Source organism: Cydia strobilella, chromosome 16 (genome assembly GCF_947568885.1).
Source record: "Cydia strobilella chromosome 16, ilCydStro3.1, whole genome shotgun sequence".
Classification (NCBI taxonomy): domain Eukaryota; kingdom Metazoa; phylum Arthropoda; class Insecta; order Lepidoptera; family Tortricidae; genus Cydia; species Cydia strobilella.
The window spans coordinates 1,404,222-1,420,248 of NC_086056.1; the positions used below are offsets into that span (position 1 = coordinate 1,404,222).

The 16,027-nt window shown below is 36.8% G+C and overlaps 1 protein-coding gene across 1 annotated transcript in view; it reads right to left on the reverse strand.

Annotated features, from left to right (window-relative positions):
* LOC134748342 (hemicentin-1) overlaps positions 1-15,603 on the reverse strand; it is a 217,455-nt gene extending 201,852 nt beyond the window's left edge. The window contains exon 1 of the mRNA XM_063683111.1: positions 15,411-15,603. Coding sequence (XP_063539181.1) covers positions 15,411-15,522 — 112 coding nt within the window. The 5' untranslated portion in view covers positions 15,523-15,603. The remainder of the gene's footprint in view (positions 1-15,410) is intronic.
* Positions 15,604-16,027: the final 424 nt, after the last annotated feature.

The following is a 16,027-nucleotide window of genomic DNA, read 5'->3' on the forward strand; positions in this document are numbered from 1 at the left end:
GACAAATGAAATAAATAAAAAAATTATACGCCTAACATCAATAACCTTTAAAAATAAACAAATCCACGTATTCGTTTACCGAACAAACAAAGAATACATTAAATCATCTGAACTTTCGTCGACAACCCTATAATATTATGAATTATAACGTTTGTAATTTGTAAAACAGAGCTAGGGTTGAAACAAAAAGTCGAAACCATGGGAAGGGCATACATGAGTCGGGCATATATTCTTATACTTAGATTTTATGGGTGGTTGACACGCTAAGTACTTACTGGCTTATGGGCGCACTTGAATCGGATTTATTGACGTGGGTTCCGTATTATTAACATTATTAGTACCCTTCATAATATCGGAGGCGGCCGAAAATGCAAAGGTGGGCAAATACCGCGGTCTCGGTGCCGAATACAGGTTTGTTCCTTTCGGCGTCGAGACCCTGGGTCCGTGGGGTCCTGGCGCTCTGAGTCTCTTTGGAGACCTTGCAAAGAGACTCAGGGACGTAACTGGGGACATGAGAGCTGGCAGTTACCTCGCTCAACGCATCAGTCTGGCAGTTCAGCGGGGTAACGCAGCCAGCCTCTTAGGGACCTTGCCGCAGGGGCCTTTTTTAGATTTAGTTTAGTTTAGTTTACTTTTATTTTTATATTTATTTAGATTTATTGTAATTTTAAGTAGTTGGTATTTATTGTTTTATGCTGTATATTATGTTTTCAAATAAATAAATATATATATATGTAAATAACACAAAAATTAAAAATTAAAATAAATCCCCTTCATAATTAAATTATATGTCAATGAGACCAATTTTATTTGTTGTAATTTATTTTTTTGTGTTTTATGTATTCGTTTTTATATATTAAAATGTTTTCAGTGTTAGAACTTTTTTTATATAAATCTTCATTAGTTTTTCTCTGTCTCTCGATATAGGCAATACAAGTTAGGTACAGTTCTTGTATGGAGAATTAACTTTCCGATGCGTCACACATGTGATAGAAAATAGGGGAGATATCTGTATGTTACATTAAGGCACAAATAAACAATAGTCGCTACAAAACGTAAAGAAAATCGGAACTACTATAAAAAGTTTAGAATACAAAAATTTATGGAATTTGCTCAGAATGCAATTATTGCATTTCATGCTCAATAATATAACAGAGAACACAAATCTATTTATATGGAAGATAAAATAACACTGAAATGCTTTGCTTATATTTCCCATTTAGGTTGGGAAACATGCAAACATCATAATTAATTAGGTCATTACAACGCTGAGCTTAAATGTAATGAGAATAATTAATTCACATCTCTCTTCCATACATGGAAGTTTTCAGAATAATAAGTTGTTGAGGCGCATTTGAGGAGGCGAATTCTATTTGTTTAATTTACTGGGGTAAGTGGAAAAGATAAGTTGGTTTATGTTTTTTTCTTAATTTCTAAACTTTAAATTTAACCTACCTTTACCTTTTACCTTTATCCTACTAGTTCGGTAGTGACCCTGCCTACGAAGTAGGAGGTTCCGGGTTCAAATCCCGGTAAGGACATTTTTTTGTGTGTATATCAGAATTTGTTCCTGAGTTATGGATGTTTTTTTTTATATATCTTATACCTTTAAACGAGCAATTCTTGTATATATCAAAATATATATATATATAATCTTAGAAACAGCTCTAACGATTTCGATGAAATTTGCTATATGGGAAATTTCGGGGGCAAAAAATCGATCTAGCTAAGGTCTTATCTCTGGGAAAACGCGCATTTTTGAGTTTCTATATGTTTTCCGAGCAAAGCTCGGTCTCCCAGATATTTTAAGTATTTATCCAAGTCGTTTTTGAGATATATGGGAGCATCCACTCACAAACATAAAAACACACAAAGTGCCTCATATAATACCTAAATAAATATTAATACAATACCATAATACTATACGGCGTGGGTACAGCCGATGTCAAAAATATGTGGTATTTCCTATAAAAAGGGACCTATCAGTACGGTTTTTACTCACTATTATTTTTAGTCGCTTTTGGCGACATGTTTTTGTTTCATGTTTGGTGTTGTAATATTTTGAAATATGTCTCACGATAGTTTAAGTGCGAAAAAGGGACCTTATTGTCGATGGCGCTTACACCATTATAAACGATGCTCCGATATAAATACAATGCCGCGCGACGCTGTGCGGCGTAAGCGCCATCGATAATAAGGTCCCTTTTCATAGAAAATACCCCATATGTTTACACATTTGCACCTTACTCCTTTGTAATAAGGCGAAAAATGTAAATGTAAAATGTAATGTAATGTGTGTGTATATTTTATACGTCAACTACTTACTCATTTGTCAACAATGGGGCATCAAAAAGTAGGCTTAAATATATCTTCGCTATGCCATTAAATCAAGACCAAGAAATAATAGTATAATATCAAGAAATATCCTTAAGTTCCCAATGTACCCACGCCACGCATCCCTAATTCCGTCATACGCGTATTTTTATATCCTCAGATAATACATCAAAGGCTTAAAGCACGGACAACACGAGCCCTGATCACAACTGTAATTTACTTCTACCGACTTTTATTCGATATAAACATGATATGAAGCTGACATAATAGACCGCGGGCCAGGAACAGATTTCCATTTCCGGGCGAAAACTTGTATAGTGGTTAACGGCTATGTATGATGAACCCTTGTGAACGTCAGCTGCCGCTCCGTTGGTGGGTTGAGGAATGGCAGCCAATAAAATGACTATTAAAAAATTTTTTGTCATCGCCTCCCGCTTGATACTTTGTCAGATGATAGTTTAGATTGCTATTGTGAATAAACAAAATCGTCAGCCTGTTGTATCGCGGTGGAAAGACCGTGTGACGCGTTTCGGTAGCTGCCATTCCTCAACCCACCAATGGAGCGGCAGCTGACGTTCACGAGGGTTCATCATACAAAGCCTTTAACCGCTATACGAGTTTTCGCCCGGCAGGCGATGACTGACGAAATTTGCGCCTAGCTCGCGGTCTATAAGCAGTTACGGCTATAAATGTTTGTTTTAAGGCTTCAATAACGGTTTTTGGTAAAGATTTATCGACGGACAAAGCATAAATGCTTTATGTTCTATGTGAAGGACATAATTTTAATGATCAAAGTTTATAGTGCGTGGTACTACTTCAGCTATTTTTAGGGTTCCGTACCTCAAAAGGAAAAACGGAACCATTATTTAACCGGGATTTAATTCTCTGGAAGTAAGGCGTAACTTTGGTCTTATGGTTACTGCCTGTAGCATCTTGAGAGGAGCCTCGGACTGCCCAGAACTGGTGACGCAGCTGGTACGTTTACTTGTACCGTCAATAGATAAGGCCAAATTTAATTTCCGACCACGAATGCCTCAGCTAATGGCTGTACCAAGAACACGCACTGTATCCTATAGTAAGTCTCCCATAGTTCGCGCTCTTCAACTGCTTAACGCGCTCCTCGCATCAGCACCGGAATGTGATGTTTTTGCAAGTGACTGGTCTATTGTCTGTAGTGAGTGTATGAAGTTCTGTGAGGCGATGGATAAACGTGAGTCGTCTGTTATATATTAGATTTATATTTTTAAATGTCTCTGTTATATAATTGATTACATAATTGTATACACTTTATATAAATTCCACAGTGAATTGGTTTTAACTGTCATACTGTGTAATTTGTTGAATAAATAAATAAATTAAAAAATTTATATATAGGATCACTTTATCCTATAAAAACAAGGGTGACGCAACGGAGTGCGGAAATTACAGGGGCATTAAATTGACATCTCATACATTCAAGATCTGGGAACGCATTTTAAATAACCGTATTCAATCGCTTACGTCAATATCACCGAACCAGTTTGGATTCACACCCTCAAAATCCACCACCGACGCCATACAAGCTGTCCGAATAATAACCGATAAGTACCGCTTAAACAAAGAAGATCTGCATTTTATATTTATCGACCTGGAAAAGGCGTTCGACCGGGTACCGCGTAGACTTGTATGGCAGGCGCTTAGGGCTCAACACCTGCCTGAAATTTACATACAGCTTATACAGGACATGTATCACAATTCACATACGAGAGTAAAAAGTCCAGCAGGCCTCAGCGAAGCGTTCGAGGTAGGAGTGGGAGTTCACCAAGGTTCGGCAATTAGTCCACTACTCTTCAACTTGGTCATGGATCTTATAACCAGAGAAATCCAAGCTCCATTGCCGATGAATCTCCTGTACGCGGACGACATAGTACTCATGGCTAACACAGCAAGCAAAATGCAGGATACTCTACATCTCTGGGTTAACGCCCTAGAACAAGCGGGCCTCAAAGTCAGTCGAACCAAAACCGAACACTTGCAATGCAGGTTCACTGGCAGAACCCAACAAGCAACTGTCTGCTACCCCGACTTGACACTGGTGCCTAAAGTTACACATTTCAAGTACCTGGGATCGGTTATCTCAGAAGATGGCAAAATAGAGGAAGATGTGGCGCACCGAGTAAATGTTGGCTGGCAAAAGTGGCGCACGCTGTCTGGAGTACTGTGTGACACTCACATGCCCGTGCGAACTAAAGGAAAGGTCTACAAGATGGCTGTTAGGCCAGCGCTGCTTTATGGATCGGAGTGCTGGCCTATCAAGGAAACTAACGTGCAAAAACTCCATACAGCCGAAATGAAGATGCTTAGGTGGTCCGGAGGTGTTACACGGCTTGATAAAGTCAGAAACGAGTACATTTGTGGCAGCTTCAAGGTAGCCCCTATACCTGAAAAACTCACAGAGAACCGACTCAGGTGGTACGGACACGTGATGCGAAGGGGCGAAGAGTACGTTGCCAAAAAAGCTCTGAACCTGCCGGAGAAAAAGAGAGGCCAGGGACGCCCGCCGTCAACATGGTGGACCAGCATGACCCAATTACTTAAGAGAAACAATTTACCCGATCCGACAACCCTCGACAGAATTTCGTGGCGCAAAATAATTAGGAGAGCCGACCCCACCTGAAGTGGGATGGAGCAAGGAAGAAGAAGAAGATATATAGGATCACTTTGTTGTCCGTGCGTCTGTCTGTCTGTCAAGTCCCTTTATTTCGGGAACGCGTGGAGATATCGAGTCGAAACGTACTTATGTTCCTTGAAGCTGTGTAAAAATCAATCTTCTAGGTTACGTGAAAAAAAGATACGGCCGTTTATGCCGCAAAAAACGTATATTTCGACACTCTCAAAGGAATCAACATGTATAGGGTGCAGTCATGGGCATAAATATATATACATTCCGCAAGTTTCAAAAATATGTAGGTATACGCTCTTACACCCTAAACAATAAAGTCGTAATATTGTCTTCGGTTACCGCGATAGTTACTCATGAAATAAAACTATGAAAACGGATTATATCGCGTATATTGAATTTATAATACATCCCGACGTTTCGAACCCTTTACAGCGTTCGTGGTCAACGGGTGACTGAGGAAAAATTACAAAGTGCAAAAATACCCACATACTAAAATAATGAACAATCATAGACTACAAACTTTAAGGCTGGTTGTACATGCAAAATCGGTTCATAAGGCTAGTTATACACTACAATTATTTTATAAATTCGAGAATAAAGTCGTGTTCACATATTTTTGAGTCATTTGTCTGGATCGATATTTTTGCCTTCGAGTGTACCTACTTCCATTACTTCGCGTTGACCTAGAACTATGAAATTTGGCAAGTATCCTAATATAAATACACTACAAGAACACCGCACCGTAACCCTAAGTAAGTTACCTTGGGACTTAGTAAATCTGTGTAATTATGTCCTATATTATTTATTTATTTTTATTCTAAGTACAGGGAAAAATCAGGAAACTGTAAATTTGTAAAAAAATATATATAAAATAAAGACACGTTATATATTTGTACGGAACCCTCGGTGCGCGAGTCCGACTCGCACTTGTTCGTTTTTTTAGTATGATGTGGTTGCATGTTGCATACGTCTTCGCTTCTAATAATATATTTTGAGAGTATTGTGTTCACTAGTCCATCTACTGGGCCTTACTGAAAATCAGCGTTGCGGAGTGTGCCATGCTGGCTCACACCGTGACACCAAGCTGAGTAAGGACCATTTAGCGCAACCTCATTCTGTGTATTTATTTCTAGTCTTTTTTTTTATACTACGTCGGTGGCAAACAAGCATACGGCCCGCCTGATGTTAAGCAGTCTCCGTAGCCTATGTACGCCTGCGGAGTTGCAGAGGAGGAGGAGGAGTTTTAGTCTTATGTTATGTTGTGCTAATAAATGCTTTTTCTTTCTTTCTTTCTTTCTTTCTATTGTATCTAAACAGTTTTGAATGATTCACGGTTAGTTACACTAGACATATTGACCAGGAAATGGACCACGATTACCTTTTGTATTGTTTTCGAGCTCCCGAGCATGTCACTGCGTCGAAATATCGGGAGCTCGAAAACTATACAAAATGTAATCACGGTCAATATTGTACCTAAGTTCGATAATTGTAACACAATTACAACAACAACACAAAACACAACAACAGTTAGGCCATTTACCAGTGTTTCTGGGTTTCACGTGGCATGACAATAATTTTAGTTGCCTGGCAACCTCATGCTTTGCATTCAACGACCAACCATTTAAAGACTGTGAATGCGCCATAAGCCATAAGTTTGTACTTCCACGAAAAACCATGAATCTCTATTTCTGATGAATATCCGCAAATTCTAGTCATATTAACCTCGTGCTTACATTTGTCCCACCCATATCAAAAATCAAAATCAAATCAAATCAAAATTATCTTTATTCAGTATTAGAAAAGACATATATATGCAAAAAAAAAAAAAAAAAACTATGGTTGGAGCCGGCATAGTTTTTTTTTTTTTTTTTTTTTTTATCGCGTATATATATATATCTTTGAAAAATAATTATAGTGTATAACTAGCCTTATGAACCGATTTTGCATGTACAACCAGCCTTAAAGTTTGTAGTCTATGATTGTTCATTATTTTAGTATGTGGGTATTTTTGCATTTTGTAATTTTTCCTCAGTCACCCGTTGACCACGAACGCTGTAAAGAGTTCGAAACGTCGGGATGTATTATAAATTCAATATACGCGATATAATCCGTTTTCATAGTTTTATTTCATAAGAATAATGTGTTACTCTTGCATATACTACATGTTTACTCTTACTGCAACTAACCATCGGAATGCGGTTTTTTTGTCAAACGACCCACGTGTACGGCTAATATTTAACTTAACTAATAAAATTAAATGATTAAATGATGTTGCTTATTGACTGTCAAGTGTCAACACATTGAAAACAGAGGATGGCGAATCCTGTTTCCACCGTGATACAGTTTAATACTAGTACGGGGAACAGACGTAGCTTACTTTATTCATAAAATGTTAAAGTACCTGTATTATTTTGTAGTTATCTTTACTGGACAGTGCAGTTGACTGACCAATTGTAGACCTTATTCTAACGACTTAGGGACGTCGGTTGGTCACTTAACTGTGCTGCGCCTAGTGACCAGGGTCACTACACTATGTAGTTGTATAAAAATGTAAGCATATATATGTCTTTTCTAATACTGAATAAAGATAATTTTGATTTGATTTGATTTTGATTTTTGATATGGGTGGGACAAATGTAAGCACGAGGTTAATATGACTAGAATTTGCGGATATTCATCAGAAATAGAGATTCATGGTTTTTCGTGGAAGTACAAACTTATGGCTTATGGCGCATTCACAGTCTTTAAATGGTTGGTCGTTGAATGCAAAGCATGAGGTTGCCAGGCAACTAAAATTATTGTCATGCCACGTGAAACCCAGAAACACTGGTAAATGGCCTAACTGTTGTTGTGTTTTGTGTTGTTGTTGTGTTACAATTATCGAACTTAGGTACAATATTGACCGTGATTACATTTTGTATAGTTTTCGAGCTCCCGATATTTCGACGCAGTGACATGCTCGGGAGCTCGAAAACAATACAAAAGGTAATCGTGGTCCATTTCCTGGTCAATATGTCTAGTGTAACTAACCGTGAATCATTCAAAACTGTTTAGATACAATAGAAAGAAAGAAAGAAAGAAAGAAAAAGCATTTATTAGCACAACATAACATAAGACTAAAACTCCTCCTCCTCCTCTGCAACTCCGCAGGCGTACATAGGCTACGGAGACTGCTTAACATCAGGCGGGCCGTATGCTTGTTTGCCACCGACGTAGTATAAAAAAAAAGACTAGAAATAAATACACAGAATGAGGTTGCGCTAAATGGTCCTTACTCAGCTTGGTGTCACGGTGTGAGCCAGCATGGCACACTCCGCAACGCTGATTTTCAGTAAGGCCCAGTAGATGGACTAGTGAACACAATACTCTCAAAATATATTATTAGAAGCGAAGGCGTATGCAACATGCAACCACATCATACTAAAAAACCGAACAAGTGCGATTCGGACTCGCGCACCGAGGGTTCCGTACAAATACTGGTTGTCACTGGTTGTCATTGCATGCACCAGTGTCTCAAAATTGGGCGAAATAAGAGATATATTTATAATAAAAAGATATATGTATAATATTAATTGATTTATCGGAGACATGTTAATGATTTTACTTTTGACATTAAATTAAATTGAAATAAGAATACAATCAATAATAATATGTTTATATAATATTGTCTTCGGTTACCGCGATAGTTACTCATGAAATAAAACTATGAAAACGGATTATATCGCGTATATTGAATTTATAATACATCCCGACGTTTCGAACTCTTTACAGCGTTCGTGGTTCGTGGTCGTGGCGGTGGTGGTGGTGGTGGTGGTAATTTTTCCTCAGTCACCCGTTGACCACGAACGCTGTAAAGAGTTCGAAACGTCGGGATGTATTATAAATTCAATATACGCGATATAATCCGTTTTCATAGTTTTATTTAATATGTTTATATTTTTCTAAATCTTAATTATATTTTCTGACATGTTTCCCATGGGTCAATAGAATTTGTATTTTAATTTTAATTAACTTAAATTTTATTCTTAATTTTTATTTTCAATTTTAATGTTTCACTGCTTTTATGAGCCATGTTGCTTGAAATAAAGTATTAATAATAATAATAAAAATATATAACGTGTCTTATATTTTATATTTTTTATAAAAAAAAAAAAAAAAAACTATGCCGGCTCCAACCATAGTTTTTTTTTTTTTTTTTTATCGCGTATATATATATATATCTTTGAAAAATAATTATAGTGTATAACTAGCCTTATGAACCGATTTTGCATGTACAACCAGCCTTAAAGTTTGTAGTCTATGATTGTTCATTATTTTAGTATGTGGGTATTTTTGCATTTTGTAATTTTTCCTCAGTCACCCGTTGACCACGAACGCTGTAAAGAGTTCGAAACGTCGGGATGTATTATAAATTCAATATACGCGATATAATCCGTTTTCATAGTTTTATTTCATGAGTAACTATCGCGGTAACCGAAGACAATATTTTATTAGTTAAGTTAAATATTAGCCGTACACGTGGGTCGTTTGACAAATAAACCGCATTCCGATGGTTAGTTGCAGTAAGAGTAAACATGTAGTATACGCAAGAGTAACACATTATTCTTAATTTATTTAAGTATATTTAAGGTTTCATGTTAGGATCTTTTTTAATTAATATAGGCCCCTAGTGTTTTGTAAGAAATTATTTCAGTTATAGTATGTACAGATATAACTTTTTTGTTATTATTTTTATTCTATTTTATTTATTATACGTTTACAACTCTTAGATAGGGATGATTAGAATATTTTATACAATTTTAATTAGGTTTTATACCAAGTGATATATAGCAATATGACATATAGCACAAAAATACGTTAACTACTAGTGTCGAGCATCTAAAAATACCTATCATCAAAAACATTTACTTAACTTTTGTAATCCAAAAAAACATTCCTCACGCAAAAATACCTTTTCTGAATTTCATAAAATCCCTATAGTTTTCAAAGGTCACCCGAAAAATCTACATAAATTTCTAGAACATAACACTGACATGCCTACGGCTAAAATTCTTAGTCAAATCAACCCCGGCATGCCATAGCGTAATAGTAAAAAAAATCCTCTAAATGAATCTAAAAAATGTCCCAAATCTGTCCTTCTCATAGGTCATAAAATGCGTGGGTAAAATTGACAATTTCGCTGCCACGATATTTGACATATTCCACTAGGCGCTAGGGATGTCGATTCTAATGTAACAATTTGTTATTGTGAACTGGTTTTGACATGACCTTGAAAATCTTCTTGGTGACTGGCGCGTATCTCACGCATGACTTTTACTTCGCATGCACCAATAAGCGTGAGCGATCTTCAAGGTCGTATCAAAATAAAATCAAAACCGTAATGTATTGTGAATTTATTTTATTGTTAAGTAATGTGAAGAGTTTTTTGTATATTTTTATATTTCATACACAATTAATATTGTTCATAAATGAATTTAACAAGTTGTTAAATCTGAATCCGGCTCAGGGACCCCGTACAAGCTTAATTACGGTGTTAAGTTACCTAGATTCAGCGCATTTTTGAGGGAAGAGCTAAAATGGTGCAATGTGAATAAAACAACAGTAGACCTAGTTTGCTAAAATTCGTTTAAAGTGTTGAGCCTGTTAAAAGTGTAGGCAGTTTCCGAATTTGAAGGTAGTATGAAATTACATAATAGTAAATATATGTGTAATGTATATATAAATTGATACAGAATTGCAAACCTTAAGTGGCAGTGGGCGGGGCACATTGGTCGCAGAACTGATGGCCGGTGGGGTCGGAAGGTTCTGGAGTGGCGTCCGCGTACCGGAAGACGAACTGCCGGTAGGTCTCCAACGAGATGGAGCGACGACCTGGTGAAGGTCGCGGGAATTCGGTGGTTGCGAGCGGCACAGGATCGGTCGGAGTGGCGAGCCTTGGGGGAGGCCTATGTCCAGCAGTGGACGTCTATCGGCTGACATGATGATGATGATGATGATATATAAATAAATGTGCACGGCGAGCCGCCAGCTGTCATGACCATTGTGTGGGTAGATCAGACAGACGATGGACGTGTCGCACGTGGACGAAACTAAACCTTGTGTTTTACTGGGGGTCCCTTTGTTTGACATAATTATTGAAAGTCATAACGTAATGATTATCATATTATATTTAGTCATAATTCTGAAACCGTTATCAGGATTTTCCTCGGGTTATCCTATGGATAGGTTTGGTTAGGTTAGGTTTGTTTTATGTCAATCCTGAAAATTTACGCGTTTCTAAGAAAAACCAAATTATGACTAATGATAATATGACAATCATTACATTATGACTTTCAATAATTATGTCAAACAATAGAGACCCGTTTTACTGAGCGAGCCCCCTCACGGTGGCAGTGGACGTTACAATATGTATGTAATTGTAACGATGTAGTGGTAAAGGCAAATCCACTTTTAGTCCTTGATGCATGTTGTGCAAATGTGCAAAGATTCAGCTAATAAAACACATCATTTTAGTGAAAATGATTGATCAATAATTAATTAAACGATCAAACCTCTAAGCTAAGTAAACAACGTCCTGTTAGTTGCTCGGAACTGTCAATTTTTTATTCTAACTGACTGGTAATGGGTGGGTCCCTAAAAGGTTTCAGTGGCAGTTTTTTTTATGAATCATAAGTTAATATATTTGACATTATTATTCGTTACTTATTGAGATACGTAAAAATATAATATACGTACCGTTTCCATTTATTAAGAAGTTTTAACATACTTAATAATATTTAGTTATAACTTCATGCATTAACGTTCGTTCGTGTGTTAACTAAAGTTTTTCAATTGTAATATTATTAAAACTTTATAAACTTGTTCGTAAGCTTTGTAGAGGTATTTTAATCGAATATTTCCAACTTTCAGGCAACTTGCAGACGAAATTAAATTTTGTGGAGAAATACTGTACGACAGCTAGTTTTTGTAACATAATACGAATAGGTTGCATGATTAAGGCAGTTTGTGCTAAACAAAGTGGACGAACACGACTAAATCTAGACAGTTGGTGTAGTAAAAACAAATCGTAAGCATAGAGTAACTTATACTAGAGCGGTACTGTCATAGTAAATTTTGTAACCCCAGTAAATTCACTGCCATCTGTCGACACACTTAAAAACCAAAATTGAAGATTTGTAAAAATACGATAAAATGTATTTAAATATAGATAAATGATTTTTTTTATATGCATTAATTATTTTGATGATTTTGACCCATGTTCTTTCACTGATATGCGTTAAAATTGTTAAATAACAAACGAAACCGTCAACGCCATCTATACGACTGTAGGCCAAAACTAGTAGCGCCCTCTGAACAAGAATAAAATATTCTTGATTTTCGAGGCACGTTTTTTCCTTAGACTGTATCCATCTATTACGAAGTTATATCTATCTTTGTCGTAAGTGAGTTGATATAACGTGATTGCGAGGAACCCGAATGATTTTAACAGCAGTGTATTCCTTATCATATTTAAAGACTAAAATATCCTATAAAATTTATAAAATTTTATTTATAATTATTTATAAAAAAATCTAGAAATATATATATATATATATAATCTCGTCTATCCATCGTATCGTATCGTATCTATTAATTTCGTATAATCTCGTTCTAGGTGGGCCGAATACTTACTACCCACGTCATATAAAATTATAATAAAATTGTAAGACGAAATCCATCAATAAAACTTCAAAATTGACGGAATGCATTTATTTTACTTTCGTCGCTGGCGCCATTATAATTATTTGAAAGTAATGTGACTATAAATCAACAATTGGAAACACAATTAAATATTTTAAATGCCATTGAGACCATTACCATAACGAACATACATTAATAATAGTAATTTAAACCACAGTGAAATTAACGGCATTTTGAGGTGAAGCATTGTGCCAGCATATTTATCATATTTTTAAAAGTTACCCTTCAAAACGTGGAAATCAAAACACACTTTTCATTAAACACGACAGGCTTGAAATAAATCATAAAAAGCTAGACACTATTTATATTTTTCAAAAGACAAGCAAAATGGGAATTCGAAGCAAAGAAGTTAAATTAGCGAATCGGACCCAAGAAACATTTTCCAGACTAACTTAAATTTCTTTCGAAGAAAAAGGAAAAATAAATAGTCTTAATAGCTCGCTCTAACATTGGAGGTGTTACGAGTAAAGTAATTATGGTGCTTTTTAAAAATTCAGTTATGAATTTGCTCGTGAGTTTTTATATTTCTAGTTCTCCGGAGTTAGTTTTTTTAATGGTGAAATACTGTTTCATTGTAAAAAGTTTTGCTGAAACTGGTGCTTAGCACACATAAAATTATATAGATGCTAGCGAATAAGTTTTTTGTCAAATTTCTTATTATTATTTATTTATTTATTTAAACTTTATTGCACAATACATGAAGGTACAAAAGGCGGACTTAATGCCTTAAGGCATTCTCTACCAGTCAACCAATAGGTTAAACCAGAAAGATTAAGTAGGTGCAGTGACTTTTAAAGTAAATGAATTTGTAACCAAGACTAAATGAATATAAACTATAGGTATATTGATAAACTTACACATAATACAAATAAATATACATACTTAATACAAATAAACATACATACATACATACTTACATATATACTATACATATTTATATTCATCATCATCATCATCACTTAAGAGCTTTGCTCTTGTCGGTGGAGTAATTGCCAGTCCTTTCTTTCCTGAGCCAGTCTTTTGATTTGCTCGTTCGATGCATTCTCTTTTACTTGGCTCAGGTATGTGATTCTAGGCTTTCCACTGCCTCTCGTCTTTTCAATTTTTCCTTCCAGGATGTTAAGGAAAAAGTTGTCGTTTCGTATTAGGTGTCCTAACATCTTGCCTCTCCTATTCCTTATGGTATTTAATAAGCTTCGCCTTTCTCCTACCATATTCAAAACCTCTTCATTCGTCTTTCTTTCAGTCCAGCTAATCCTATACCTAGTGTGAATCATCAAGTTGTTATATATGTATGTAGGATTAATTACATGTAATTAGCTTTGACTTATTGACACTAGTGCACTAAAAATTTACAGAATGCCATCAACAAAGCCGCAAAACAATTGCGTAAATATTCAACACATTAACATAATTGATTAATAAGTTTACCAAGCTTTTGTTTGCTTACCAAATAAAATTGCGCTTTGGTACGGTATCTGATGATATAAGTTACCTATCAATTTTAATTAATTAATACTGTTGACAGTTTTTATAACCTCAGCAGGCCATTTTTTTCTGTAAATAGTAGTGTAGTGATACACTGGACTTATTTTAGGATCATCGTCTTCCTCGCGTTGTCCCGGCATTCTTGCCACGGCTCATGGGAGCCTGGGGTCCGCTTGGCAACTAATCCCAAGAATTGACGTAGGCACTAGTTATTACGAAAGCGACTGCCATCTGACCTTCCAACCCAGAGGGGAAACTAGGCCTTGTTGGGATTAGTCCGGTTTCCTCACAATGTTTTCCTTCATCGAAAAGCGACTGGTAAATCAAGTCGCACGCTCTTACCGCTAGGCCACCAGCGCTTCACACTTATTTTAGGATAAATATGTAAATTTAATGTTATTTTTGTGCTCAGAAACATGAGCTGATTCCATGCTCCTAGGAAAGAAACAATGTCCTAAAATTTTCATACACTTTACGTACTTTCCATTTCGTTACCGCCGTACTCGGCCGTGCAAAGTGTTTGAAAAATGGTAACGGAATGGAAAAATAAAACTTGGGACGCTTTTTTCTTCCTAGTAGGAATGAAGGAGCTCGTGATTCTGAGTAGGAAAAACATTAAATTTACCTATTTTGGAAAAAAAGTCCAGCCACATACTCGACGATTGACATGGGAAGTAGCCAGGGAAGTAGGTAGAGACGGGATACCGCCGTTTAGCCAAAATATTTTTCGCCAAATTTCACTTCCCATCAAACTTATGGCATTCAATGAAATTTTAGCAAGTTTTTATTTCGCAACCATTTCATTTCGCAACCCCATAGTTGGGAAATGAAAATCACAGTGTACAAGGTTGGGTTAGGTTAGGTTGGATTATGTAAAGTTGGGAAATGAAATTCGGCCAAATGAAACTTTGGCGAAAAGTTGGTGGCCAAGTGAAATTCTGCAATGCAATTTTCGGCGAAACATCAGTAAACCGGTAGAGACGTATAGTGTGGCCGCGCTACTCGTCATCGGCCGCCATACTGCCCTGCATACTTTTCTCGCTAATTCCAATTCCCATTACCTGGTTTGTCCAAAGAAAATCCTCCGTGTCCAAGGTCTTCGTCCCAAGGACAACTAAAGCAAGCTAGACCACTCGCACACCTTACGCTCGAGGCCTCGAGGAATTTGAAAAAAGTTTAAACTCACCTGGTTTATCAAGATCGCTGAGGAAATCCTCCGTGTCGAAGGCCTTCGTCCCTAGGACCACGAGAGCGAGCCAGGTGACGACTCGCGCGCCGTGCGCCCGACGCTTGCACATGGCACTCACGCATTCACTCACTACACTTCACTGACACTACACTCGATTACCTGGAACAAAATAATTTGTTGTTAGAACATTGTAGTTATTTAGCTGAATTAGCGGTTTCACTCACGTATTTTTAGTCACTCGCGCGACGTGTTTCGGAGAGCTTAGGTCTCCATTTTCAAGCACTAACAGTGCCTGGGTGAGTAGCAGTCCCGACGGGCGGGCGTCACGTACTGCGCGTGCGCGCGCGTGGTGAGTGAAACCGCTAATAAAGTTAGTAGGTATGTCTCACGATACTTTAAATTCGACTATTGTAGTTATCTGTTTCAATAGCTACACTCATTGTAGCTTCATAACCGTTGCGACATTATAACACTTTAAACTCTCGCGTTTTGTACACATAATTAATGTCATTATCGCGATTACCACACGTGGCACGCGTGACCACAGCTAGTGCAACCTAGCTGAAACGTCGGAAAAAAGGTAAAATAATAAAATTTAATCGCTTTAGACCCGG